The 26,481-nt window shown below is 38.7% G+C and overlaps 1 protein-coding gene across 4 annotated transcripts; it reads left to right on the top strand.

Moving 5' to 3' along the window:
* On the top strand, positions 1-23,633 carry kdm4ab (lysine (K)-specific demethylase 4A-b). 4 transcript variants are annotated; one of them, XM_080907929.1, is made up of 23 exons: positions 1-154; positions 3,979-4,123; positions 4,221-4,396; positions 4,551-4,665; positions 4,790-4,983; positions 5,372-5,421; positions 5,550-5,653; positions 5,749-5,886; positions 5,999-6,225; positions 7,185-7,351; positions 7,470-8,137; positions 11,307-11,414; positions 11,616-11,727; positions 12,007-12,182; positions 12,613-12,826; positions 13,345-13,424; positions 15,535-15,590; positions 16,773-16,881; positions 17,722-17,913; positions 19,481-19,651; positions 19,759-19,878; positions 20,677-20,769; positions 22,114-23,633. In XM_080907929.1, exons 2-23 carry the CDS (start codon positions 4,001-4,003, stop codon positions 22,249-22,251), a joined length of 3,531 nt encoding a protein of 1,176 aa, XP_080764055.1. In that variant the 5' UTR covers positions 1-154; positions 3,979-4,000; the 3' UTR covers positions 22,252-23,633. The 4 variants fall into 4 exon arrangements, with proteins under 4 accessions (XP_080764055.1, XP_080764056.1, XP_080764054.1 ...); XM_080907930.1 differs by having other exon boundaries at positions 1-158; positions 11,619-11,727; XM_080907928.1 differs by having other exon boundaries at positions 1-158.
* The last annotated feature ends 2,848 nt before the right edge of the window (positions 23,634-26,481 follow it).

Here is a 26,481-nt window from a genome sequence, read left to right as displayed (position 1 = left end):
TGCGTAGAGCTGGTAATGGAGGATACTGGTCTACTCACAGGGGGCTTAGTTAGCAAGCTGTGTTTTGTCTGTTATGTTCCAGGTGGCCGCTTGTATTGATTACGACGATATCAACAACGCGAGGGACTGCTTCTGAGAGAATTAAGCAGCGGTGGTAGGTACGTGCATGTCGAGCTGTCTTCGTCGTAGAATGTGAACTTCTGAACTTACGATGCTAATATGTAGAGGGCGATGCTAGCCCTTTCAGGGTGCAGTCTATTTCCTGACAAAACATCATTGACTTGACAAATGGTAGTTTCACTTTTATTGTTGTCTGTGTAATTCAACCCGAATAGTCATTTCAAACGATGCTTTTTGGAATAATTTTATATACCTGTGATGTAAGAACTCAAGCTACCGCTGTGCAAGTTTGCAAAGAGGACACTATACGAATTCGCTGGATAGTGTATACTAGCATTGGTTGAAATTGTAATACGGAGCATAGTCTCAACCCATGTCGGTGTTAACGTGAACTAAGGTTAGGTTAGTTAACGAAAGCCTTCTCGAATCTGTTGCCTGTCACTTTGGAATTAAGGTTTAGTCACACAGTTCACTTTCAGTACTATGTCCTAGTTTGCAGTGTTGCGGACGTCACCAGAGCTAAATCGGACACCAGTGCTATGCTATCATAGTGGCTAATGCTAACATTAAGTGCCGTTACATGAATCGTTTCCTGTTTGTTTAGCAAGTTTGTAAATGAGCAAATATTTGTTTCGTGGACTTCATCTGCGAGTCCGAATTAAAGAGACGGATAAATGGCCGCAGGTTTTTCGGGGGCGGTCACAGTACTTAACAGGCTAGCTTGTTCCACGTTAATGCAATGCTGAAACTTACAAGTGTGCAAGTGCGAACAGACAACAAGGACATTTAAGGACAATTTCGCATTAAATAAGGTTATGTTTTCTGTGCAAGACCGTGGGAGCGTTTTAATTCAATGGTAAACGTTTACGTGGTGTGCGCCCACTACAGGACGTATTGAGTACTGAGGCGCTGTGACGGTCTTGACGGTGTTGTGGCAAAAACTGATTGCTCATATTTAAACTGCTATAAGTAACTTGTTGGGCTATAATATGGTAAACATATGTCAAATGCATCCCTTATGGATGACATAAAGTCATCTTGAGCCACAAACAACATTCGTGTAACAAGGTAGAAGCCGCAATCAGTTTTTGGCAGTGACTTTTATATAACCTTTATTTATGCAGTTAAAAAATGTCATTAACATTAAAAATGTCTTTTGTAAGAGTAAGCTGGCCAACAGCACAGCAGAAATTCCAGCAAATATTACAATAGTTCTGTAAAAATATTTTAAGTGGGGATAAAGGACCGGATTGGTTATAATGTAAGTACAATAACACAGAATTGTAAAGATACTTGAAAAACAGATAATTTTTTAAATTCTATATGTAACCCCTTTGTAAACCCTGTTCACCGAAGTCTGTTTACGAACGTACATAAAGATATTACACATAAAAAATACACAGAAACATTGGAAATCACTTTTTGGCAGGCAATCACTTTTTGGCACAACAACTGAAACTACTAGTATTTATAACACTATATTTTGACGGCGGCTTACTGCAGCGTAAAGATTTAGTTGAGTTGCACTATGAATAATATCAATAAAATCATAAATATAAATCAAATACTGTGCATAAGTCTTGAGCCACTACTTGTTTCTATATATTTCGCTTCCAAGGAGCCAGACTTATCATTTTTAAAATTGGTCTCAAGCAATAATTTCTGACTGTTTTTTGAAGGTCTTTCATAGTTTTTCTTTAGACATTGGCTGCTTTTTCACTTATTTTCAGTCCAGTTCTTTTACCTGCACATTTTCAGAGGGTTTGATTTGTTAAGTAAGTAATTTGTTCCAATAGAGCTCGACAGACCACGTGACTTTCGCGCATTGCGTTGTAGATACGTGTGGCAGCAAAATCAAAACACTGCATTAAGCGCTAGCATTTCCAGCACCGGTAATCATTAATTCTGCGGTTTTAATCCCTACTTACATTTTATTTGCCCCAAAAACAGTTATGTACAAAATGAAGGAGAACACGGCAGGTCCGTACAAAGACAGACTTGACGAAAAGGGCAAAAAAACCAAAAAAGTACGAGGAAAAAAATCAAAGGAGTGAAAGGGTTTCCAATAGAAACAAAACAAGTGTTTCATAATTCATTCAATTTATTGTCTTTGTTTATAACTGGCATCATTGTTTCATTCTATTATAGAATCCTACAGGAAGGAGGCAAAACTGTATTCCATTGTGCTTTATTAGCTACTTCAGTGAGAAACAAATCAACATACTGTAAAACAGTTATTCATCACTTGATTGCTTCAATACAAGGTTCAAGGTAACTTTGAACCTTGAACCACTTGATTGCTTCAATACAACGCTTGGGCACATATGTGCAGGACTTTTCGTGGCTGTTTTGATTTCGCGCTCCCTTTTAACCGATCAAATCTCGCTGTGGTAGCAGCTTTAAACTTTGTATGACCCATGTTGATAGAAGGTGCCCAGTTTGGATTGCATTTCAGCATTTTGTAGGCTGGTTTTCCTACAAAGCAACAGCAAACAAAGCAGCACAGCGCAGCGAATTCAATTCAAATCAATATAAGACTTATTTGTAACCTACATCAACAATTATGTTATGATAAATTATGTAATAACTACAACAAAAGACTCACCTTTGTGGAAATGCTTGGAGCAGACTAACATGTAAGCTGTAGTGTTCTGGAACGTTATATTTTGTCTTCGAATCACTGCAATCCAGGCCATCAGTCGGCTCTTTGTTACTTCGGAAACACGGCTTGAACAATTTTTCTTCCACGGCGGAATCCGATAAAAACCGATCTTTTTACCCGTCGGCTTCCTGTGGCTGTCATGGGACCGGGTATTGCAGTTAATAATGCAACAGCTTCTTGCCATTCTTTGTGCTTCTTTTTATCACTGTGTGACTGTTTTCTTGTGAAAGCCTGCGTGCACTAGTACCACTTGCCACTCGTACCTACAATCCTTTGCGGTTTTGACGTCAAATTTTCGAGCTCTATTTGTTTTGGTGAATCCATAAAAAAGCCTAAATGTAGCACAGATTGACATGTATATTACAGTATTTTCACACCAACAAGCTTACTTATATCTATGTTATATCTACGTATATCTTAGTGTGGTCTATAGTGTGTATGAACACTGGAGGACTGAAGAAGTGGCAGACCCAAAAGAAAAAACAAACAAACAATCTACACAGATGAACACTATCTCAAAAGTCATATCCCTTAAGTAGATCCATCTATTGTTCACTGAAGCCTTATCAGAAATGGTCTCAATGAACAATGGCTGTGAAGAAGCCATTCTTAAGGAAGAGGAATGGGGAGGAAAGGCTGAGGTATGCCAGACTAGCCAAGAACTGGTCTGAAAATCAGTGTCAACAGGTTTTATCGAGTAGAAATTGTTTTTTGAAAGTTTTAGCTCAAATCATCATCAAAAAAAACATAGAAGTGCTTGTGTGACTGGGTGAATGAGACAAGTTGTGTAAAGCACTGAGTGCTCAGAGTAGAAAAGCGCTATATAAGAACCAGCCCAAGGCTGAGTCACAAGAGAATAACAATGAAGACATTATATAAATATAAAGAAATTATAAGAAGACTTGGCTAAGAGAGTTCAGGCTGTGTTGATGGATAAAGGTGGTCAAATATTGACTGTCAGACTCTTTTTGCCTTCTACTGTATTTCCATGTATGTTTGCAGATCTTTCTCATTTTCCTAGCAAAAAAATATTATATAAAAGCTGTGGCTCAAGACGTTTGCACAGTACCTTACTTTACATTGAAAAAAATAAAATTATTTGTTTACTCTTTATGTGTGAAGAGCGACATGTAAGTTCCACTTAAATGTGTTTCGTTTTGCATGCCACAAAATACTTTGACCATTTACATTTGCAGGCGCTGCCATCAAGTTTTGGAAATGGCTTCGGACGCTTCCAAAGGGATTATGACTTTTTATCCCACTGCTGAGGAATTCAAGGATTTCAGGCGCTATGTTGCATATATGGAGTCGAAGGGAGCACATAAAGCAGGCCTGGCTAAAGTAAGTGCTAACACAACATATGCTAACACTTGGGCCATTATTTGATATTTTTATCTAGCCATTTTCAAAGCTTCACTGTCTAATGTCTTCTTCCAAGATTGTCCCACCAAAAGAATGGAAGCCCAGACATTCTTATGACGACATAGATGACTTGGTGATACCTGCACCCATTCAGCAGGTTGTGACAGGTGTGTCAGGTCTCTTCACGCAGTACAACATACAGAGGAGATCCATGACGGTGAGAGAGTTTCGCAGGGTTGCCAACAGCAACAGGTGAGAAGCGCAAAATTAAAGAGGTTGAAGATTTTTATTTTCTGATGTGTCTTGAGTACTAATACTAACATATTCAATATTTTCATGCTTTAAATCTGTGTACGGGGTCAATGTTAATAAACTGTTTGTTTTTTTTTTTTTTCTTCTTTTACAGGTACTGTAGTCCACATTATGATAACTTTGAGGAGCTGGAAAGGAAGTACTGGAAGAACGTGACCTTTAATGCTCCTTTATATGGGGCAGATGTTAATGGAACATTGTATGATCCAGTGAGTTAGCATTATTTCACCCGGCACACAAGCTGATGACATCACTGATCATACTGTACTGACTGATTCTGTTTCTGAGTCTCATTTTAAAAAAATATCTTGTTTCCTTTCTGTTTACTGGTAGGATGTCAGGGAGTGGAATATTTGCCATCTGGACACCATTTTGGATACTGTGGAGCGTGACAACGGCATCACTATTGAGGGTGTTAATACACCCTACTTGTATTTTGGCATGTGGAAGACCACCTTTCCATGGCACACAGAGGACATGGACCTCTACAGTATCAATTATTTGCACTTTGGAGAACCTAAATCATGGTAAAGATGCATGCTAGTTAGTTAATTGATTTACAACTGTAATTTGTTTTATCTAATGGTAACTTGCACATAGTGTTGTTTTTGTTGTTGTTGTTCTGTTAAATAGTGGTTTCTCATGTCTGCTTGAAACTTGGGGGTTGCGGGTTGGGCATGAGTGCTGTTTCATGCGTGGCTGCTGAGGCCTTTGATGGTTTTCATTTACATTAGACAGTTTTGTCTCTCAAGGTGTTAAAGAAGAGGCAGAAAAAGCAGTTAACTGTTATGTGTGTACACAGTGTTAAAACGAAAGAAAGCATTCAACTTAACTTGTGCATAGAAACCAGGCTGAAAAGATCTAGGGCAGATGGATACATGCACAAAGTAATTTTCAGCATTTGACTGTCTGCAGGTATTGTATTCCTCCAGAGCACGGGAAAAGATTTGAGCGTCTGGCTCAAGGTAGGTGGCCAGTAGGATATTTTCTGTAGATATGTGTTATATAGCTATACAATGAATACATCACAGTCATGGATTCTTGTACTGTAATATTTCATATTTCACAAGAGATTTGATCTCTTTCCTTCTAGGCTTCTTTCCCAATAGCGCTCAGAATTGTGATGCCTTTCTAAGGCACAAGATGACACTGATCTCTCCTTTTGTACTAAAGAAATACAGCATTCCATTCGAAAGGGTAACTTTTTTGTAACAATTTATTGTATTTTTAGCCACGACACAGGCTAAATGCAAGAACTGCACTTGCTTATTGTTTTATTATCTGTTCATTAGATTACTCAGGAGGCTGGGGAGTTCATGATCACTTTCCCCTATTCCTATCATGCTGGTTTCAACCACGGCTTCAACTGTGCAGAGTCCACCAACTTTGCTACAGAGAGATGGATTGAATATGGCAAGCAGGCAGTTTTGGTGAGGAGAGTCATTCAGTGTCGGAGAACCAATTTGATTCTTATCTTAGTGGAAAGAAATACGTTTTATTATTACTTAAAAGAGAGTCTGTGTATGCATTTTTCCCTTTTAGTGCTCATGCCGTAGAGACATGGTGAAGATTTCCATGGATGTCTTTGTGAAAAAATACCAGCCAGATCGCTACGAACAGTGGCTGGAAGGCCGAGACCTGGTGCCCATTGACCATTCACGACCCACCCCAGAAGCTAAGGAGTTCTTGGATGAGTCATTTAATGACATCACCAGCAGCAGTGAGACTAGCTCCATCAAGAGCTGTGGGGAGGACGGACAGTGGAAGAGGTGGGCCATTTACTGTACAAATGAATCTCCTCGTGAAAATGAACTTTTCCTCTATGAAGACAACGAGCATCAAATTGACATTATAGGTGTATCTACTAACAATCTTGGACGAGTTTTGGTCTCAGTGACCTCTGACCTTTGGGTTCAAACTCGTCATGTTGATAGCTTGAGAACAATGCGACATAGAATTTTGAAATTGATACCATGTGACCTCTGACCTTTGGGTTCAAACTCGTCATGTGATAGCTTGAGAACAATGCGACATAGAATTTTGAAATTGATACCATGTGACCTCTGACCTTTGGGTTCAAACTCGTCATGTGATAGCTTGAGAACAATGCGACATAGAATTTTGAAATTGATACCATGGCTGTAGCTATGGGGGGGCTTAGGGGTACCAGTGGCTGCTGCCAGTATTTTTACACGTGGTTTCACTTTATCTCATTGTATGTCATAACTTTACTCTTGTCCACGGCTGGCTATAAGAGTACAAGCAAGAGTGGTTCATAGACTGGTTCTAATACATACTTTGTACACTGCCTCTGTTTGGCAACAGTGCACACTGTAGGAAGATGGGCAGTCGCTGGAGTTGAGCTGACAGCGGGGGTGCCACCTATTGTGGGACCATAAAACCAGCTTTAGCAGAATATTAAGATATTTAGTTCCTTTCCCCTTTTGTAACAGTAGCAATTAAGTACTTCACAAGTGTGCTTTATTAGCAAATTTACCTTAAGGTATCAAAAGTATTCATTCTGCATGTTCTTCACATGTGTTTTACTGTTACATATGGTGTTCATGGGTTAATCTCACTGATGTAATAATAGGTATCTTGTTTTTACAACATATGTTTAGAATATGTCTTCACATTACTTCAAATTAAATGGTAGAAAAACATTGATGAAACTGGGCAAATCTGATATAGTATTCACAAATCCCACATCTGTTTTGTTGAATCTCAGCACTAAACAAAGAATAGAGACCAAAAGACACCGGGTGTGTCTGGAAGTGCCCGAAGAAGTTGTGCCTCAGGTTGAAGATGAAGACGATGAAGAGCAGTATGGAAAGCGTCCTAGACTCAGTCTTATACCTCCACGGGCTGTGGCACAAGATGGCAAAAGAAATAAAGGTATTAATACCGTCTCACTGATTCCTGTATGGCAACCAAGAGTCCAATAACAATTACTGCTTGATGGTGGAGTTAAACAGTGTAGCAAAACTTATTTTCTGTTTCATTTAATTTACAGGCCCACCAAAGTTGGTTGTCACTCCAACCAAGCTCACGCTAATGGATCCATTTCACAGGGGCCTGTCCCAAAGTAAGGGTGACAGTGGCTGCCCTCCTCATTATACCAAGACTCGTGCACCTGCAATCTCATCTCAGTCCAGGTCCAGAAACGGGCATCTCTCAGTCTCAGCAGCCTCTATGTGGACAGAAGTTGGAACTCAGCCTGCCCGCAAAATGGGTGTTGCCAGTCTGCTATTCCACAGGACTCTGAGTCCTAAAGATATTCTTCAGGTGCAGAGCTACAGTCAAGAGACGCAGCGGCAACCCACCACACAGCTACATGTGCACAGCTATGCCAGAGAGCACCAGGCCCGCCATCTCCAGCACAAAACCTTAACGCCGGTTCCATCTTCATCTCAGGTGCCGCACTGTGAGCAAATGAAGGCACGGCCTCAATTTGAAATCACTATGACCAAAGTAGCACAGAATGAACAAGAAGCACAAAACATTGTGGTGACGGAGAAAGAAGAACATGAACCCAAAACGTCCGTGCCTGTCGAAGCTCTGGCTGAAGTCAAGAAGCCTCAAGTTGAGCCCATAAGCAAGCCTGCTTCCCCGCTGGTTCACACACAGCCACAAGATGTGAACAAAGTGGAAACTGAGGCTCCCAAGAGTAACAAGAGAAAGGTTTGACTTTGTTTTTATATTTCTTTATTATGAAAATTAAAAAAATTATGTTTTTATAATAGACAAATACATTAAAGATGTAATGGGAGAAAGATGTCAGTTGTTATATTTGTTCATTTGGTCAGTGTTGTGTTGTATGCATGTTTGAACACGGGCCACAGTGCATGCATTGTTATCTTTGTCTAGGTACCAGCAGGCTGGCCAAAGCAGCTTTTAATCACATCTTTGCTCTCTAGTACTGACGCCTGTTCCTAGAAAGCAGATGTGACAACTCAAAACATAAGTTTCCCTCTGAGTAGACTAACCCCAGCATGAGAAATGATGATTCATGGATTAGTGCAGATCCTCCCTCAGATTATATTAAACTGACAGGCAAAAATCTGCGCTATGGCTGATTTATTTCAATTAATTTATTTTTCTTCCTCTTCAGGCCTTCTCTGCTTGTTCACTCATATAAGAACACAGACATGTATCTTCACTGTAGCACTGTATATAGTCATATGGCAAAAACGGCTGTTCATAAACGCCAAACAAACTAATAATAAAAACATATTTATTAGTGCTGTCAATAGATTTAAAAAAATTAACTAATTAATCTCACATTTTTCTATAATTAATCGCAGTTAGTTGATCGCTAGCCTGGTTGCAATTACATTTTTTGCAACTTCATATTTAAGTTTGTAACTGACATTTATGCAATATAATGAAGTAAATGGCGAATAAATACAAATAATGTATTCAAAGAGAGTTTGAATAGTTTTCTTCAATCTTTTAGCACAGGTTCTCTCCTGTGAAATACAACTTTTTAAAAAACCTATATACTAATTGGTAAGTGTACACTAACATATAATATATATTAGTTCTGTCAAACAATTACAATGTTTAATCAGATTCATCATAGGGTTACTGTCGATTAATCATGATTAAATATCATCCATTTTCATTCTATATTAATCGCATTTCATTTTGCATGAGCAAACAGACTCGAGGAAAAAAGGGAAAATATATGCACTTAAAATGTTTATTGAACATCTTGAACATTTATGTTCACAAAAACCTTTGTAAACATTGAACGAGGATAAGACAGAAGTTATATTTTTTGATAATCGCACCCCACTGGAACAACTAACTGATGCCTTAGGGCCCCTTGCCAGCCATCTCTCGCTCACTGTTATAAACCTTGGTGTTTTCTTGCACAGCTTTTTTTAAACTTGAGAAACAGATCTCCTCTGTGGTAAAAAAACAGTTTCTACCAGCTGCGTCAGATATCTAAAGCAAAGCCATAACTCCCTTTGAAGGACCTTGAAAAGCTCATTCACGCTCTTATCACTTCCAAATTAGACTTCTGTAATTCCCTGTACTCGGACCTCCCATCTTCCTCTATTCACTGGCTCCAGTTAGTTCAAAACGCAGCTGTGCGTCTCTTAACTGGTACTAGAAATTATGCCCACATCACACCGGTTTTAGCCAACCTACATTGGCTCCTTGTTGAATATCGTATCAATTTCAAAATTCTCTTGCTTACCTTTACAATTTTAAACAATTTGGCTCCCAGCTATCTATGCAAACTCCTCCATTTGTATATCCCTAATAAGACACTTAGATCTTCCAATCAAAAGCTCCTGATGCAACCGAGGTCTCGTCAGAAGTCCAGAGGTGATCGGGCCTTTGCTGTCGTAGCTCCCAGATTCTGGAATAGCCTCCCTCCTTTTATTCGTTCCTCCGAGTCATCCAGTCTTTTAAATTGCGTCTTAAAACGTATTATTTTAATCTGGCTTTTGATTCAAGCTAGTTATGTTTTGGCTTTTTTTGTTTGTTTTACCCATATTGTTCATATTGTTTCTTTTAACTGTTTCTTTTTATTCTTTCTTATGCTATTGCTCTGACTAACTGTGAAGCACTTTAGTCAACTTTGTTGTATTATTATGTGCTATAGAAATACATTTTGATTTGATTTGAAACATTTATCCACTCTGTCACTCTTGGTGAGGCACTTCAAGTCCTTGAAACGAGGAACTAAAGCTATGTAAAGCGCGTGTTCTTAACGATATTAATACATATGCATATGCATTTTGTTGCAATCCACTTGGCAATTATGTCAGTTAATATTTCTGAGGTAGACTTACTGAGTCCCCGATGCTCCGTGAGTGGTTTGTCGCAAGCTGGGTGACGCACTACCCAAAGTCCTACCAGCATCCCCGACTAACGTATGCTTCATCAAACTGCCCGAATTGCGTTGACAGAAACATTTCAGGGATTTTGAGTCATTCTGCACTCCAGATGCGTTAATTGCGTTAAAAAAACTTTAATCGCGGATTAATTTGCGTTAACGCGTTAATTTTGACAGCACTAATATTTATTGTTTTTCTTATTTGCAAGTAATTAATTACAGGCACTATTAGCTTGATGAACACTTATTTACAGATGTGGCTAACAGGACATTTTAACTACCCCAGAGTGTCACTGCATGAAAAATTGTTGAGCAAAATGTATTTAATAAAAAAAAGCAGCAATGTAAATGTGCAAGTTATGTCAATAGCGTACACGTAACACAGGCATGCTGTTGCAGTTTGTTTTGAGATGAGTTAAATATAATTTGTCAGGATCTGAGTGTTGTAAAATAACTCAGAAAAGCTCTCCAGATGTTGGTAATCCTGATTGTAGTGGAAATTGGGTCTAGCTTGATCACCAGATGATGCATGCAATGCAATGTTACGATATTGTTTAGATTTATTTAATAGCAGTTTTGGTAAAAATTAATTTTTATTACATGAACAAAAGTTAGCTAGCGGAAGGGCACACATCTTTAACTCTAAGACATTCATGCAGATTGATTAACAAATTTAGGAAGTGATGGGGAACGGGCGTATATTTGTAGGCTAACAAACTAACATCCAAAAAGGGAATTGTCTCACCGTGCGATGAACAATCTTAGGTTTCACTAAAAGCGCTTGCTTTGGTAATACGCATGTGAGTGTCCAAACTAAAACAGCCACAGGACTGTCTGGTTGCTCTGTACTGGTGCATCTTTCTGTGTATGATGTTTGCACACTAATCTCTATTAACATCATAGTCTTTTTATAATCTCTCTCGTTGGCGTGTTGAATTTTAATAGCCATTATTCTAAAATCTGAGATGTTCAATGTAATTCATGCTGTTTAAACTACAGAATATCCAATCCCCCCTCGTGGATAATGGCATTGTCATCCTGAAAGACACCATTCCTGTCATGAAACCAGTGCGCGATGAGCTGAAGGTGATTCCTCAGATTCATCATGTAAGTATTTAATACCTGAGACCAGAAGCTTAAAGGCACGGTTGGATCAGATTTTTATCTGGAAAAGTGTGCATATCAGTACAGAGCTTCCATTATGCCTGATTGTAGGTAGACCTCACTGCAAATTAATTTTGTATGTGTTTATTACAACATGCATTATGTGTCCTTTAGTTATGTCTTGCTATGCACTTCTTTCTACAGCAGGTGTCAGACGAGCAGTCGTACTGCAAGCCTGTCAAGAACCAGCAGGAAGCACAGCTGTGTAAGCTGCCTCGTCATCATCCTCTGTTCAGGGAGGCACACAGTGATGATGGTACGTAGTATTTTAGATCCTCTGTGTAATTGTGTGGTGTGTAGTTCGCCAGATTACCAAGTACTGTGTTTACCACAATGATTTTATGTCTTGTTTTAGGCTTAAATTTTTTTTCCATATCTTTTTCTTGCTATATCTGCTAATAAATGAACTCAAGTTTTGTAAATTTCTAAGACTAAGGTGGTTAATGTTTTTGTTTTATCACTTCACCTTGTCTTCCTAAAACATAATGGATTCACCATCTCCTTCCTTCATTTATGCCACACCTGTTATCCATAGATTTATATGTAGATGTGCAGGTCATCCAAGAGGAGAAAGAGGAGTGGGCAAAGCCACTAACCCAGTTATGGCAGTGTCTGCCATTTAGCCCTGCTGCAGAGAGGGAATATAACAAACGCATGGGCCAACAGGCTCCCTACTGCTCTATCTGCCTGCTCTTCTACACTCACCATCAGGTAGGAACTAAGGGCCTAAATTAACAAAACCATGTGTAGTCTATGTAGGTGTGGTTAGTTTTACAAGTGGTTCACAAAAGTTCTTGTTTTCTAAACACAGACACACTCAGTTCATTTAAATGTCAAGGAGGAAAAAAGACATGTTTTTTTGCTGTTAGGTATTGTCACAGTTAGCAGTGAACTGTGTGTCGCAAACATTAGTAAATCGGTTTGTCTTGTATTCATCTATATTATATCCTTGCTTCTGTTGTAGAAAGAGCAACTATGCATTTGCAAATAATATAATGTGTTAGATATATTAATATACCTCTTTAAATAAAGATTGCAATAAATATGCTGCATGTTTCCTACAGTTACCATAGTACTGGATTAATCAGAATTTGAGGAGAACAATGATGCTAACAAACCTCTAAACTTTTTCTCTTTTAAGTCTGAATCCAATACTGGGAGTTCTAGTGTGACACTGGTGAACCGTCCAGGGAGCCAACAGTGGTCTAAACCACTGATCCCTGAAATGTGTTTTAACACCCAGTCCAGTAAGATTACTGACAGCGGGGAGGGGCAGCTGTCTAACCCTAATGTAGCTGAGGATGGTACCAGCCGCCTGGTGAGCTGCACTCAGTGCTGCGTACGTGTACATACAAGTAAGCCTATTTTCTCTGATGCATCTATTAAAATAGTTAGAAGAAGGCTGAGGGATTATTAAATTAAATCGTAATTACATTTAGTACATCCAGACCTGTTTGTTTTTCTTTAGGAAACTAGCACTCAGCTGCTTTTTTTCTTAAGCTACTTTAATAAACCATAATTCAGGCACATCAAAGATGAATACATAAACACCCCTTTGACGCTTAAAACGATTCAGCCAGTTCCTCTAGCAGCTGCTGCACAAAGTCTCAAGTGAATGGTTTTGCTGAATGACGTGCTAGAGTTATTTGCTTCACAGAGAACATAAATGGGGAGTAATGAAAGTGGAAAATTTGCTGCAAACAGTAGCCCTCAGTTTGGTTTTTTAAATACCTTCTGCACTGCTAACAGTTGATGGTTTAAAAATATTATACTTAGAAAAGCAAAATAAGAATAAGCAAAAAGTTGATTTTAGCATCTCTGCCCTTTTAAGCTTTGAAATGTCTGAGTTTGTTTATTTCTGGTTTTGTTTTAGGTTGCTATGGCATTTCCAGGGATGATGCAGAGCTAGATGAATGGCTGTGTGCCCGCTGTGAGGCTGACGCCATCACTGAGGTTAGTTAATGAAGGCATGTCCTTCGTTTTTTTTTTTAAATAAGTCTTTAGCCCTGCTTAGTTGTAAACTTGTATCTAAATGAATAATTTAGTACATGTATTTAGTCTAAATGGCATCACATCCATTAGTGTTAGCTTGTGTATGTTGATTATGTTACAGTAAAATCAAGTGTTTAGCAGTGTAGCCTGCTGCTTGGAAAGGCTCATAAATGGAAGCAGCTTACCACTGGAATCTTAATGGGCCCCATTTGTGTCACTCTTTCATAGCGGTTCTGTTGTCTGCTAAAAGAAACGGAGGAATGTCTGTTAAAACACACAAAAAACATGTGTGTATGTCTTTAATTAAGTGTTAAATGTAAAGTAAAATTAGATGAGGTAAGATGTAAACAAAGCTACTGTATTACAGGCCAAGAATAAATTTGTGCTGAGCCACATTCACCATATAGGATGGTAACACACACTGTGGGGCCATTGGCATTGAAATATCAGTTTCTGTGGTTGCATTGAAACCAATACATGTACTCCTTACTTAAAATATATAAACATGGGGTGGTTATACCCACACAAAAAGATGTGAACAGCTCGCTACCTGAAAGTACCTGAAACAAAAAATCGGAAGGTAACATAAAAGGATTACCAGTAAAGACATGCTGTGTTCACGGCTACCTTCCTCAGAGGAATGAATCATTGGTACTGTTCCCCAATAACTAGAATTTCAGAACTTGTATAACAGATAAACTTCAATTGTGAATTTAATTGACTGAAGTTGAAATGATTTGCAGCTCCGACTGCAAAAAATCTCTTGGCAATTTTTGTGAGTGTGAAGATACTTTTTTTTTTTTAAACAAAGGTGTCTGCATATGTGCACATGCCAGCTCTTTCTCTCTGTCAAAACATTGTACTACTACTGATAATAATACTGATAATAATAATAATAATAACGACAACATATTTCATGATACAGAATAAGGCATAACTGTTCACGTCAGCACTACAGAATTGGCTTGTTGTTTTTTGGGGGGTAAACAGAACTGAGAGCCGCATCATTAAAACTTGGCTCTGTATGACGTCGCTTCCTCTCTGCAGAGATAGCGTTAGTGGCCCCTTCCTCTTGGTGGACATGTATTTTTTTTCCACCTTTTGTTTTAAAAGATTATCTGAAAATTTCCTTTGCTCTCAGCATTCCCATCAGCTCAAAACAATAGGGAACTATTCTGGGAATGTCTCCTGAAGATAGTCTAAATCCCTCTGACCACTAGTGGGCAGTGCTCCACTGTACACTTCATTAAGCCTGAGACGATGTTATGTAGTTTTGTGTTTATGTGTTTTTTACTTGTGGAAGTTTTCGGTCTTATCTAACTTGATGTCATGGTTTAAGTAGACTAAAAAGGTTTTTTTTGGTTTTTTTTGGTAGGTTTACTTAAAATGTTATTGCTACAGATTTCCTTGTTCTGTTTTTAGCGAATTTTAGGGCTTTAATCAGGATTCAGGGTGTCCACATTAAGCTGTTACTTCCCCATGATTCACAGATCTTGTGTCAGTGCTTTTCTGGTTTATATCTTGTATAAAGGTTTCTAAAAAAGGTGTATAGAAAGTGTATAGAAAGCTATTAAAAATAGCTTGCAATAATTTTTATATTTATTCACAGAAAAGTAAATATTAACAAGATAATAAAATGTGAATATTACTGCCTAGCATAGCTTTAAATGGCTTTAAGAGACTTGATACATTCAAGTCTTTTTGTCCAAATTTTTAGAAGCAAAATAAACAGAATTTTTTTTCCTGCATGTGATTCTTTCATGAATGTTGTGCAGCTTTTTGTTTATTGGCGACACTCAGCGGTTTATTTACTTGAAACATGCAGAAGTGGTTTTTCGTGTTCTAGCACATGTCTGTTGGGTTTGTAGGACAAACAAATGATCAGACAAGATTAAGCTTCATATGATTGATTTTTTTTTTTTTCATGCACATCTTTTACATAATTGTGGTTTTCCTCCAGTGTAGACTAAGAACAACATACTGTCCTAATCAAAACATTCAGTTTGGTGTAATAAGAGAAATGAATCATATACTACAGCTAAAAATATATGATGCATGTTTCTTTTTGCAGGACTGCTGCCTGTGTTCCCTGAGAGGAGGAGCTTTACAGAGAGCCAACAATGACAAGTAAGAAGTACTGAAATAAACAAGTGATGATATTCTAAGCACAACTTTGTCATTTACACACAGTAATGTTGAGGTTGAAACTGGGGCTCTGCCTCCACCTTTGTTCACTTGTTTGAAGTTGTAAGAACTTCAGTCAGGAAAACATTTCCCTGCTTCTTGGATTCAGTCAATCACGCTCAGTCGTGACATTATGTCATAAAATTGTTGTCATTCTCTTTGACTGCTGTAATTTTTGCTTCCTTTAACCTCTTACCTCTGAAATCATCTCATCCATTAGACCTTTAAACTAATCAAATTTTTCAAATTCATATGTGTGTTGTGCAAACAAACAAACATCTGTGGTTACCCAAATAGAAAAGATTGACTATCTTGACTATATTGACTACATGCATTCTCACACGCACCCGAGTCCAGGAGCTGTACTGAATTTATGTTGAGAGCGCCTGAAGGCAAAATCCTTTAGCCCAGATGATGTTAGTCACACCCTGTTTGAGAGTAGAGCGTTATCAGTGTGCTGAAGTTCAAATAGCAGATTTTCCTCACACTGTCAAAGTGATATCATTCAAAAGTCATCTTGAGTTCAGCCCAACTGGAGAAACTAGTTTATCTTTAGATTTTTGAAAATACATGATTTAATTTTTTTTACAGTTTCATTCATTTATTTAGTATTGAATATGTGTAGACAATAACATGTATCCCTAAGGCTTTGTCTACACTAATCCGGATAAAGTTGAAAACGGCGTTTTCGTCTAAAAACGCTCCGCGTCCACACTATCGTTTTCAATCGTTTCAGAACAGTTTTTCATCCACTGAAACGCCTGAAAACACTTTTCTGCGCATGTGTGAATCGTGAGACAATTCGACCTGCATAATTTCTGTCTGCTGTTTATTTACTTTCCGGCTCTTTGAAACATCACGGCAAAAGGTCGAGGAAAAGCACCGAGTTTTTTAAATGGATTAACAATGAGGAGTTCTTGCTGCATGTAACACAAAAGTACAAAGTTGCAAAAGCGAGTGAGAATTAAAGAATTTGTAGAAACGCTATCTGGAGCATGTACAAACTGATATTAATCTTTAATAGGGCTGTCAAAATTGAGCGCAAACAAAACAACTGCTGTATAATGCCCTCTGGGTGTAACATACTCTTTCTGTGAAATCCAATTCATGTTGCCTTTCACACAGGTGGGTTCATGTGTTGTGTGCCATAACTGTGCTGGAAGCTCGCTTTGTCAACATCACTGAGCGGAGCCCCGTTGACCTCTCTGCCATCCCACTGCCACGTTTCAGACTGGTAAGTCAGTACAGCTGTGTACTGTAGGGTTACACATGAGTGCGGTGACCCACACAAGGACACGCGTTTTGTAGATTTGGGGATATTCCTGTGAATGTGGAATGCATCTGCCATGGAATGCAAATGACACAGTAAGAGGTGTGTGTGTGTGTGTGTGTGTGTGTGTGTGTGTGTGTGTGTGTGTGTGTGTGTGTGTGTGTGTGTGTGTGTGTGTGTGTGTGTGTGTGTGTGTTTTCCACTTCCGAGCACAAGGGCACTTGGAATGTCATGAGTTCACACATCACTTCTGTTTAACTACTGTGGTGCCTGTTGTACTGTCACCACAGTTTTACTTCTTGTTTTTGTATGTTCTAAAAATAAAGAAAAACACACACACACTTTTTTAGCTTCCTGTCAGCTCACCGAAGTAAATTTCAAAATAATGTAAAAGGATTGCACTATCCTTATCTTGTAGTTTGTTTGAGATCTAAGCATTCTGAAGGAAACAATGCAGGAATTCAGTTACGACAGTTGGCCTTGTTGGCATTGTTACGCGTCTGTAACACAAAGGAACCTTTGTCAAAGGATCTACTTTTACGTGTGTTTAAATAAGATATATGATGTCACTAAATTGTCAACAGGAAGCTGTGTAATTTCCTCCAGCATGTCTGCATCTCAGTTTGTGTGCCTTTTATAATTCATTTCTGACTTCCTTCCTCTCATCCTCCCTGCTTGGCTTAGACGATTTCTTTTCTCCTTCTTTGCTTCTCATGTTTTTCCTTTTCCTAGCCTCCCACTTACAATATGGAACACTTAATTTCACCCCCTTATTTCACTCTTTTGTCTTTGTTTCTCCCGTAGAAATGTGTGTACTGCAGGAAACGGATAAAGAGGGAAGTGAAAGGCTGCTGTGTTCAGTGCTCCCATGGGCGTTGCTCCACGGCATTTCACCCCACATGTGCTCAGGCAGCTGGTGTCCTCATGCACCCAGATGACTGGCCATTTATTGTCTTCATCACTTGCCACAGGCATAGAGCACCAGCCATACCTGAGGTAATCGTGGAGAGTCCCAGTCCGGCCAGTAATAATTTCTGAAGACACTGTCCTGTGAAGATGTGTTTAAGGTGTAAAACAGATTACCAGTGAAAGGAAACGACAAACAAATTTGCCTTTTTCTCAGCATGAGCTTACACTGCTTTTTCTGTGAATTTTGTCTTAAAATTGTTTCAGAGAAACATTTTCAGTTCCTCACTGTAAAGAAGTGTTAGTTCCACATTATCAGCAAGCTTTAAAATGACCCTGAATAGCTGTCTGGGACTTTGATTTAAAGAGCAATTAAGTTTGATGTGCAGGTTAATGAATACTGTTAAATTAATTATTTTTTTCATGCGCTTCCAGCTGAATGTATAGAGATACTGGGTCATAATAAGAACATAATGCCATCCCATGGTCTCCTTACACCTTCAACACATCTTTTTTTCCGTCTCATCCCTGTGATACATTCTAAGTTCAGGTGTAATGTTGCAGTCTAGCAACATGTCTAAACATCGTACTGTTAGAGACACTTACTCATCACATCCTAAATCACACATCAGATTTGTTGCTGAATTGAAGAAAAATATGTACTAGGCAGTTGGAAGCTTAGCTGCTAATTTGCAGTGGTGTTTACAGTTTACAGTGATGTGCTGTGTTGGACTGGTGCAGGTGAAGCTGTGGTCATGTTTGGTTTCATTAAGGGTAGCAGACGTCAATATAAATTCAAGGTTATGATTTCGTTTAGCTTCACACATTAAATTCTACCTTTTGTACTAGCTTCATAATGTTTAGAGGGTTGGAAATCAGCCATATAGCCCTCTGCCTGTATCTTGTGGAATTCAGTTTGCTAGATCCACAAAAGAGCGGTAAATATCAGAGTAGGCGCACAGGTCAGCTGATCACAGCCTGTACACAAAGAAAATTCAGCCAGAGTGCTCAATAGAAATGATGAAATGACTTCTTTAATGTAACTCTTTGCCCCACGCTGCACCGCTGCTTAAGTGGTTCAGTCTCCAGCTCATTGTGTCCATATACCCATTAAAATAGTTGATGTTGTTTACACTACTGTTGGGAACTGTGGCATGAGTTGTGTAGCATTTAAAATTCCTCTCTTTTTTTTTCTTTTTTTTTTGGTTTATGTTATCAGTTGATGAAGTGTCTTTGCAACAAGATGCTTTTATAAAGTGAGGACTGTCTTGCCTCCCGTTGTAGCTTCCAGCACAAGCTTAGTCAGCTGTGCAGCACCATAACAGCTGGAAGCTACCACAGGGATTTCTGCTTTTGCACGTTGAAGCTTTGATTCACTAACTGGAGAAGAATAACACAATAAACCTGCTCTGACAGTCTCCATGGTATTGTTGTGACTACCAGTTTGTGTTGGTTCTCATGTGTAGTGTTCATATCTTTTGTTGAACAATGGGGCAGGGATAGTGTTTAAACATTGCTGTAACCTGCTAATCCATTTCTCTGAGTTATCTTTATTGCACTACAGCCACCATCTTACCCTTTATCTTGGGACTATGGGAAAAAATTTACTTTAAAGTAATAACATTTGATTAACACTCAGTATGTTTGTCTTCCACAGCGCAGCAAAGCTGCCATGCAGGAACTGGTAGTGGGCCAAAAGGTGATCTGTAAATACAAGAATGGCCGTTACTACCAGAGCGAATTGCTGGAGCTAACCACGGCTACGTTTTATGAAGTGGTGTTTGACGACGGCTCATTCAGCGACAACCTCTTCCCTGAGGATATTGAGGTTAATAATCCTCTCAGATAGCTAAAGCTGATCTCAAATTTTCCATTTCTAAATGCCCTCCCTTTTCAGATGGCCTGAGGTCAATATTTGTTTAAATGTGTTTGTAGAACCGGGACTGCGTCCGCCTCGGCCCACCTGCCAAAGGTGACGCTGTTCAAGTTCGATGGACAGATGGGTTGATATATGGAGCCAAGTTTGTAGCTTCCCACTCCATCCCCATGTACCTGGTAAACATGCATTTATCCCTCTGATCCTCATCAGCTTCAACTCTGTTTGATTAGACTCCATCAACACATAAAATGCTGGGTTAGGATGATTGTAAAGTCTTGGTTGTCTGGTTTAAAAATTAACATTTTGTCATGTTAAACAGATGGTTGCTAACCAGTTTTGTAATACTTTAAGATGAAGGGTCTTTATCAGTCATGTTTTTTAAGTTCTAAACAGAAAATAGGAGCCTTTATGCGAGTGTTGATGGTAGATCAGTTTGTCGCATTCTCATGAATCCAGTGTGTTTGAATATCTTTAAAGAATTTCTTGGCACAAAGAAGAATCACATAAAAATTTGTCAAGCTTAATGTAGATAAAATGTTTTTCTTTAATACAATTATACTTTTAAAACAAGAATTAATGTGGTCGTGATGAGAAAAATTCACTTTAATATCCAACAGGATAAAATATCAGAGCGAGGACATTTAATGCCTGAGGGAAGCGAACTTTCCTTTTACATCAGTCAGGAGCAGAGTCAGACATTTCACTTTTTGTTACACTTACTTGATGATGTTAATCTTTGTTGCCCTAGGTGGGAATAAATGGGAATTCTACTCTGGCTATGAAGAAAATTATTATGTGACACATACAATACAGTATGAGGAGTAGAAATATTCAAATACGCTTTAATTTAAGCACTTCCTGTGTGTGTGTGTGTGTGTGTGTGTGTGTGTGTGTGTGTGTGTGTGTGTGTGTGTGTGTGTGTGTGTGTGTGTGTGTGTGTGTGTGTGTGTGTGTGTGTGTGTGTGTGTGTGTAGGTGGAATTTGAGGATGGCTCGCAAATCTCTGTCAAGCGGGAAGACATCTACACTCTAGATGAGGATCTGCCTAAACGGGTCAAGTCAAGGATGGTGAGCTAAAAGTCTCAATGCTTTATGTTATGTGGAAATAAATATGACACCAGTTGTTGGGGATGCTGTGTAAAATGTAACTAAAAACAGTGGAATGAATAACTTAAACTCATATTTTATTTACAATAGAACATAGAAAGCACACACGCCCAAGCCTCAACTCTCGCGGCCTGGTACTAAACGACTCATGGACCAGTATGGCCCGGGGGTTGGGAACCGCTTATCTACGGTACATAATACCAACAGATTCAGGGAATCTGGAGAAATGGTCTTCAGACCTTTTCCCAATTTCCAGGAGAAAAGGTTCAAAATCAGTATTGGATGCCTGGGATCTTCAGACCGTCAGGCAGCACTGCATTAAAATCACTCCATGGGCTCAGGAAAACTTCCAGAAATCACTGTCTGTGAACACTGTTGACCGTGCCATCCACAAATGCAGGTTATAGCAAAAGAAGCCATCATCACTGCTCTCTTCTCTGAGCCAGAGCTCATTTAAAATTGGCTGACACATACTGGGAAACAGTTCTGTGGTTAAAATTTGAAATTCTTTTTGGAAAACATGAACATTACACCCTCCAGACTGAAGAGGAGCTTATAATCAGCACTCCGCTGGTATGGGAGGTGCATAAGTGCACGTGGAATTGACAGTTTGCATATTTGGAAAGGTAGCGTGACAACTGAAAGGTATTACAGGTGTTAGAGCAACAAGTGCCCCATCCAGATGACACCTTTTCAGGGAAGACTTTGTATATTTCCACTAAATAATGCAAATCCACGTACTGCAGCTATTGCAACAGCGTGGTTTCATACATAAAGAATCTGGCCTTCACCAACTGAAAACATTGAGTATCATGAAGTGAAAAGTTCAACAAAGAGCCGAGACTGTTGAGCAACTAGAATCCTTTGTCAGACAAGAACAGGACAGCAGTCAGTTCTCAAAGTGTAGACCGTTGGTAATTTATGAGGGGACGATTAATCTTTAACTATTTATCTGTTCTGTTATGAGTAATAACGGGTTTATGAGCTTTGCAGAACTTTGCAGTCTGCTTTTATTACCTCTCAGCTCTAAAAGGCTAATAGGGTATTGTCATCACCCTGCTTGGTGGATGACATGGACACCAAACTTTGTGAACACGATAGCTTGAGAATGAGGTGACGTAGGATTTTCAAATTGGTCCCATAGGTGCATCTACTTTGAAGGCTGCAGGGTGGGACTGGTGACCGTATTCTTTTTTACTTCTTTTCTTCACAGCTAGCCAACTTTGTTGTGCAATTGCAGCTGTATGTTTGCATCACAACTGTAGAACTAAGCAGTAACTTTTGTATCTCCTTTTCGGTTTTCAGTCGGTGGCATCAGACATGCGTTTCGAGCTCTTCGCGCAAAACGATGTCAAGCAGAACACCAAAAGGCAGCGGGTCATCAATTCTCGATATAGAGAGGACTACATTGAGCCGGTCATCTATCGAGCCATCATGGAGTGACATCCTTTTCTTTCTGAGGGTACTGCTTAAAGGATTGACCGCCCCTCCTGCTCTTCCACGGCCTGTCAGGCTCCATATTTATAAACTACGGCTGGGACTTTAACTGACTCTTGTGTGCTTTGAATAATATTCATCGACATTCATGTCCCATTGCAGTCTGGAGATTGTTTGCTTTCCCCCATTTCATCGTTTTTTTCTTTCCTTCAGGAAGAAGCCATTAATGAATTAAATGTGAAAAAGATTTGATATTTTCTTTGTTCTCTGCCACCCTGATTAGCAACTGTTGACTAAAAAACTACATGTTCTACAGCAGAAACATATTTCTCATTTAAATCACAATTCACTGATTCAGACTGATGTTTTCACAATTTTTGCCATACAGAAACTTGTTGATGGAGGTTTTCTCAACTCTGTTTTCTCCACTGATGCAGACACACTGTAGCCGTTGACTGTTGACAGTTTGAGTTATGAAGAATTGTGTCAAATCATAAACCCCAAAGAACTAAAATTCTCTGTCACCGTTTTAACAACGGTTGATCTTGTTGCTTATTGCGTTACATTTTGTGGTTGAGAAATACGTATACGAGTATGTAGTTCACCCATACATAGTTGTCATTGTGCATCTACTGTGAAGACAGAGGACGTTTGACATGTTTTACAGGCCCAAGCCTTACACTTCAGAGGGCCTACAATACCTTGGTTTATTATAATTATTGTAATTAATGTTATTACTATACTTTTATTTATGCAAGTGCATCAAGTTTGAAAACAAAGCTATTTTTGTCATGTCCTTTTCACAGTCTGTAGAAAACCTCAGATGTATTTATATTTATTATATTGACTGGTTTTCAGACATGCTGTTTAAACTGAGGCTCGCGTTTGCTCTGCAGTGAATTCGGGAGGTAAAGATTATTATTGCTAAAGTTGTTCAAATAGCTTATTGTTATCTTCTTTCTGAGCATTTTTTTTTTGGTGTTTTTTATTTTATTTTTTTATTTTCGTTTTGTTTTCGACTTATTGCCTCAACCAAGTGGAGTTTTTGTGTTTCTGATAAATGCTAGCTTTAGAGATTGTAGTTTCAGATGATAGTTCAATCCCTGATGACAACAAACTCCACGACAGCTCATTTTTGGATTTAAGTGAGTTTGCTTTCATTTGCAGTTCCTTGAACCTGCTTTAAAACAGACTTGTGCAGAGAATTACGAACCTCTGTAGGATGACCTTTGCAGATACTTTTTAGCTATGATCTTGGCTACTGTTGGGTTTCCTTTGGGTCTGTCTCCACAGCAGCATTAAGTCTGTGCACTCTTTGTAAACACCAACTGTTTGAGTAAAGTTTTGAATACGAAAAATACCCTTGTGTAATTTATTTTCTCTACAAAATCCTGGCATGTACTAGCATGTAGCAACTATAAATCAAACTTTTCTTTCTTTAAAGGAAAACAGAAAATCATTACATGAATAAGTCTGCTCTGCTTGGCTTGCCCACTCCTGCTGTCAGATAGTGGTAATAGCTGTATTCAAAATGCAAAATATATGTATACATCTCTGTAAGTTAAATCATATCACATGTTAGAAAAATTTAACAACCGGTACCAGCACTGGGGTAAATATATGTACAGATAGATAATTCTATTTGCATATATCTTCTCGCACAACATAAATAATCACACTATAGTTAACAATAAGCTGTGAGTTGACCGTAAGTGAAGTGTTAATTTTAGTAAACAAGTGCACATGATTACAATCTCTTTTAAAATCAGCATATTTGCAATTCTAATATGCACATTGCAGAAAAACAGCTTATTCTCAAGAACTTATCCCCACTTTGAATTGTGATTGTTCACATTGCATTATCATACTGACATTAATATTGGCAAAATTATTTGGAGGGGGTGATGGTGCATTTTACTATTTAAGAAAAGAAATTGTGTAAGATTTGATTCTGTTTTGTTTATAGAGTAATAATTACAACAGCACTTTATACTGTAAGGCAAAGACCCTACAATAATACAGAGAAAATAATTACATGACCCCCCCTATGAGCAAGCACTTGGTGATAGTGGGAAGGAAAAACTCCCTTTTAACAGAAACCTCCCAAAACCAGACTCGGGGAGAGGCAGCCAATCTGTGGTGACCAGTTGGAGGTGAGGGGAGGGAAACAGGACAAAACATAGACTGTAGAAGGGAGCCGGAGATTAGTAATAACTAATGATTAAATGCAAAGTGGTGTAAACACATAGTGAGTGAAAAGAGGTGAGAGAAGGAGTAACACTTAGTGCATTAGCACCTTAGGCCTACTGCAGCATAACTAAAGGAGGATTCAGAGTCACCTGATCCAGCCCATGTAAGGAAAAGGATTTAACAGAGAGCCAATGAAGGGAAGCCAGTCTGAGAGAAATATGAATCTCTCTTTCGGTCCCCGTCAGTACTCTCGCTACAGCATTTTGTGATCAACAGAAGGCTTTTCAGGGAGTTTTTAGAACAACCTGCAATAGTCCAGCCTAGAAGTGATAAATACACAAACTAGCTTTTTAGCATCACATGACAGGATGTTTCTAATTTTAGAGATAATGATCAAATGCAAGAAAACAGTACATATTTGTTTAATATGTGCACTGAAACATGTGCCTAGTCAAAAATAACTCCCAAGATTCCTTACAGGGTTACTGAATGCCAAGGTAATGCCATCTGGAGTAAGCACCTGGTTGGGCATCATGTGTCTACGATGTTTTTAGGGCTGAGTACAATAACCTCAGCTTTATCTCAATTTAGATACAGGAAGTTAGAGTGCAAACTAGAACTCAGATATAGCTTATAAAATCAACAAGTGTTCAAAAAAACTGATTTTTTTAAAGAAAATACAAATCCTATAAAGTACGGACCCGTGCTGCTCATCTGTTATCTGCATTGTGAAATTTCATAGTTAACTTTGTCAATCACCAACATTAAAGATCCTTTACCTAAACTGGTTGCTCAGTAAAGGGTGCCCAAGGTCTTTGAATCTCTTTTATAATCTACGATTCACTGCCACTGACACACTGCACCCCAGACCAGGCACAACACATCAGATGTATTGAACTGCCTGAGAGAATCTGATGCAACTGCATAGCAGAGCATACCGGTACAAAATTTTTTTAATTGCTTCATTTTATCTACTCCCAGCATACGTCATTTTGTTCACCACAGTCCCCACCAGAAGAAGAATCTATGTGGATTTAATGCTACTGAACCTTTTCCTATAAATAACTGAAACACCTGGGAAATATTAGCAAATGGTTTATAAAATACTAATATAGAGCTGTAAGACCTGTGTTTTTATGTACAATTTTGTACATGTCTGTAATAGTACCCAGTTTTCATGAACACACCTGATGACACAGGCTGGTGTGTATTAGCAGAATACCTTGGCACACAAAGCTGAGTACCTACCCTGCTGTGACACAGACACACCCTAAGGTTTCCATCACATGTTTCTGGGAATTTTATAGTCTGATTCAGCGTTTGGTTTACTTACTAATCAAGGAGTACTATTTGACTTCTTGTTAGGTGAATTCCTGATGACGTGAGTGAGACCATAAAACTCCGCTTACGTTTCAATGAAAGACGGGCAAGATGTGGTTATCCACGTATAGGCTGAATACCAACATCCTGCCTATTTCACTTTTGTGCTGTGCTTTCCCTACTGTTTTTTTATCTAAAAGACACGTAACAAGAAACCCCCCTTGTTGGTTTCAGGACTTTCTGAGGTGGCACCTTTGGTTTTGTTACATCATACTCATGCATCGCTTTCTATCGTCATTAAGGAAGTCAAGATAATCATAGCTTCCTCTGTTGTATTGCTTCTTTTCTAAATTGGTGATTTCCAAATCTTTCTGTTTGCACCAGGGTGAAATTATTTCCAGATCATCAGAAACACTATTTATTGCTGGAATCTATGGTAAGCTACCTGGTAATAGCATTGTCATACTATACCTGATAAAATATTTGTCATTCATTGTTCCCAGATACACAATCCTGATGACAAGATACTTTGTCTTTTCCGCTAGCTAAGGGGAAGGGGTGTCGAAGGGTGTCCGATTTGACCCAGAGGATTTCTTTTCAAAAAATGTTTTTCACTATTTCTTTTGATTTCTTTTGATTTTTTGTTGTCAAGGGGAAAAAACGATTTGACAAAAATTTTCAGTTTTATAATTACAAGACAGTCTGTCTTGAAAAAGTTATTTCTTA

The sequence above is a fragment of the Rhamphochromis sp. 'chilingali' genome (assembly GCF_963969265.1).
Source record: "Rhamphochromis sp. 'chilingali' genome assembly, chromosome: 16".
Classification (NCBI taxonomy): domain Eukaryota; kingdom Metazoa; phylum Chordata; class Actinopteri; order Cichliformes; family Cichlidae; genus Rhamphochromis; species Rhamphochromis sp. 'chilingali'.
This window is presented reverse-complemented; position numbering and strand designations above follow the sequence as displayed.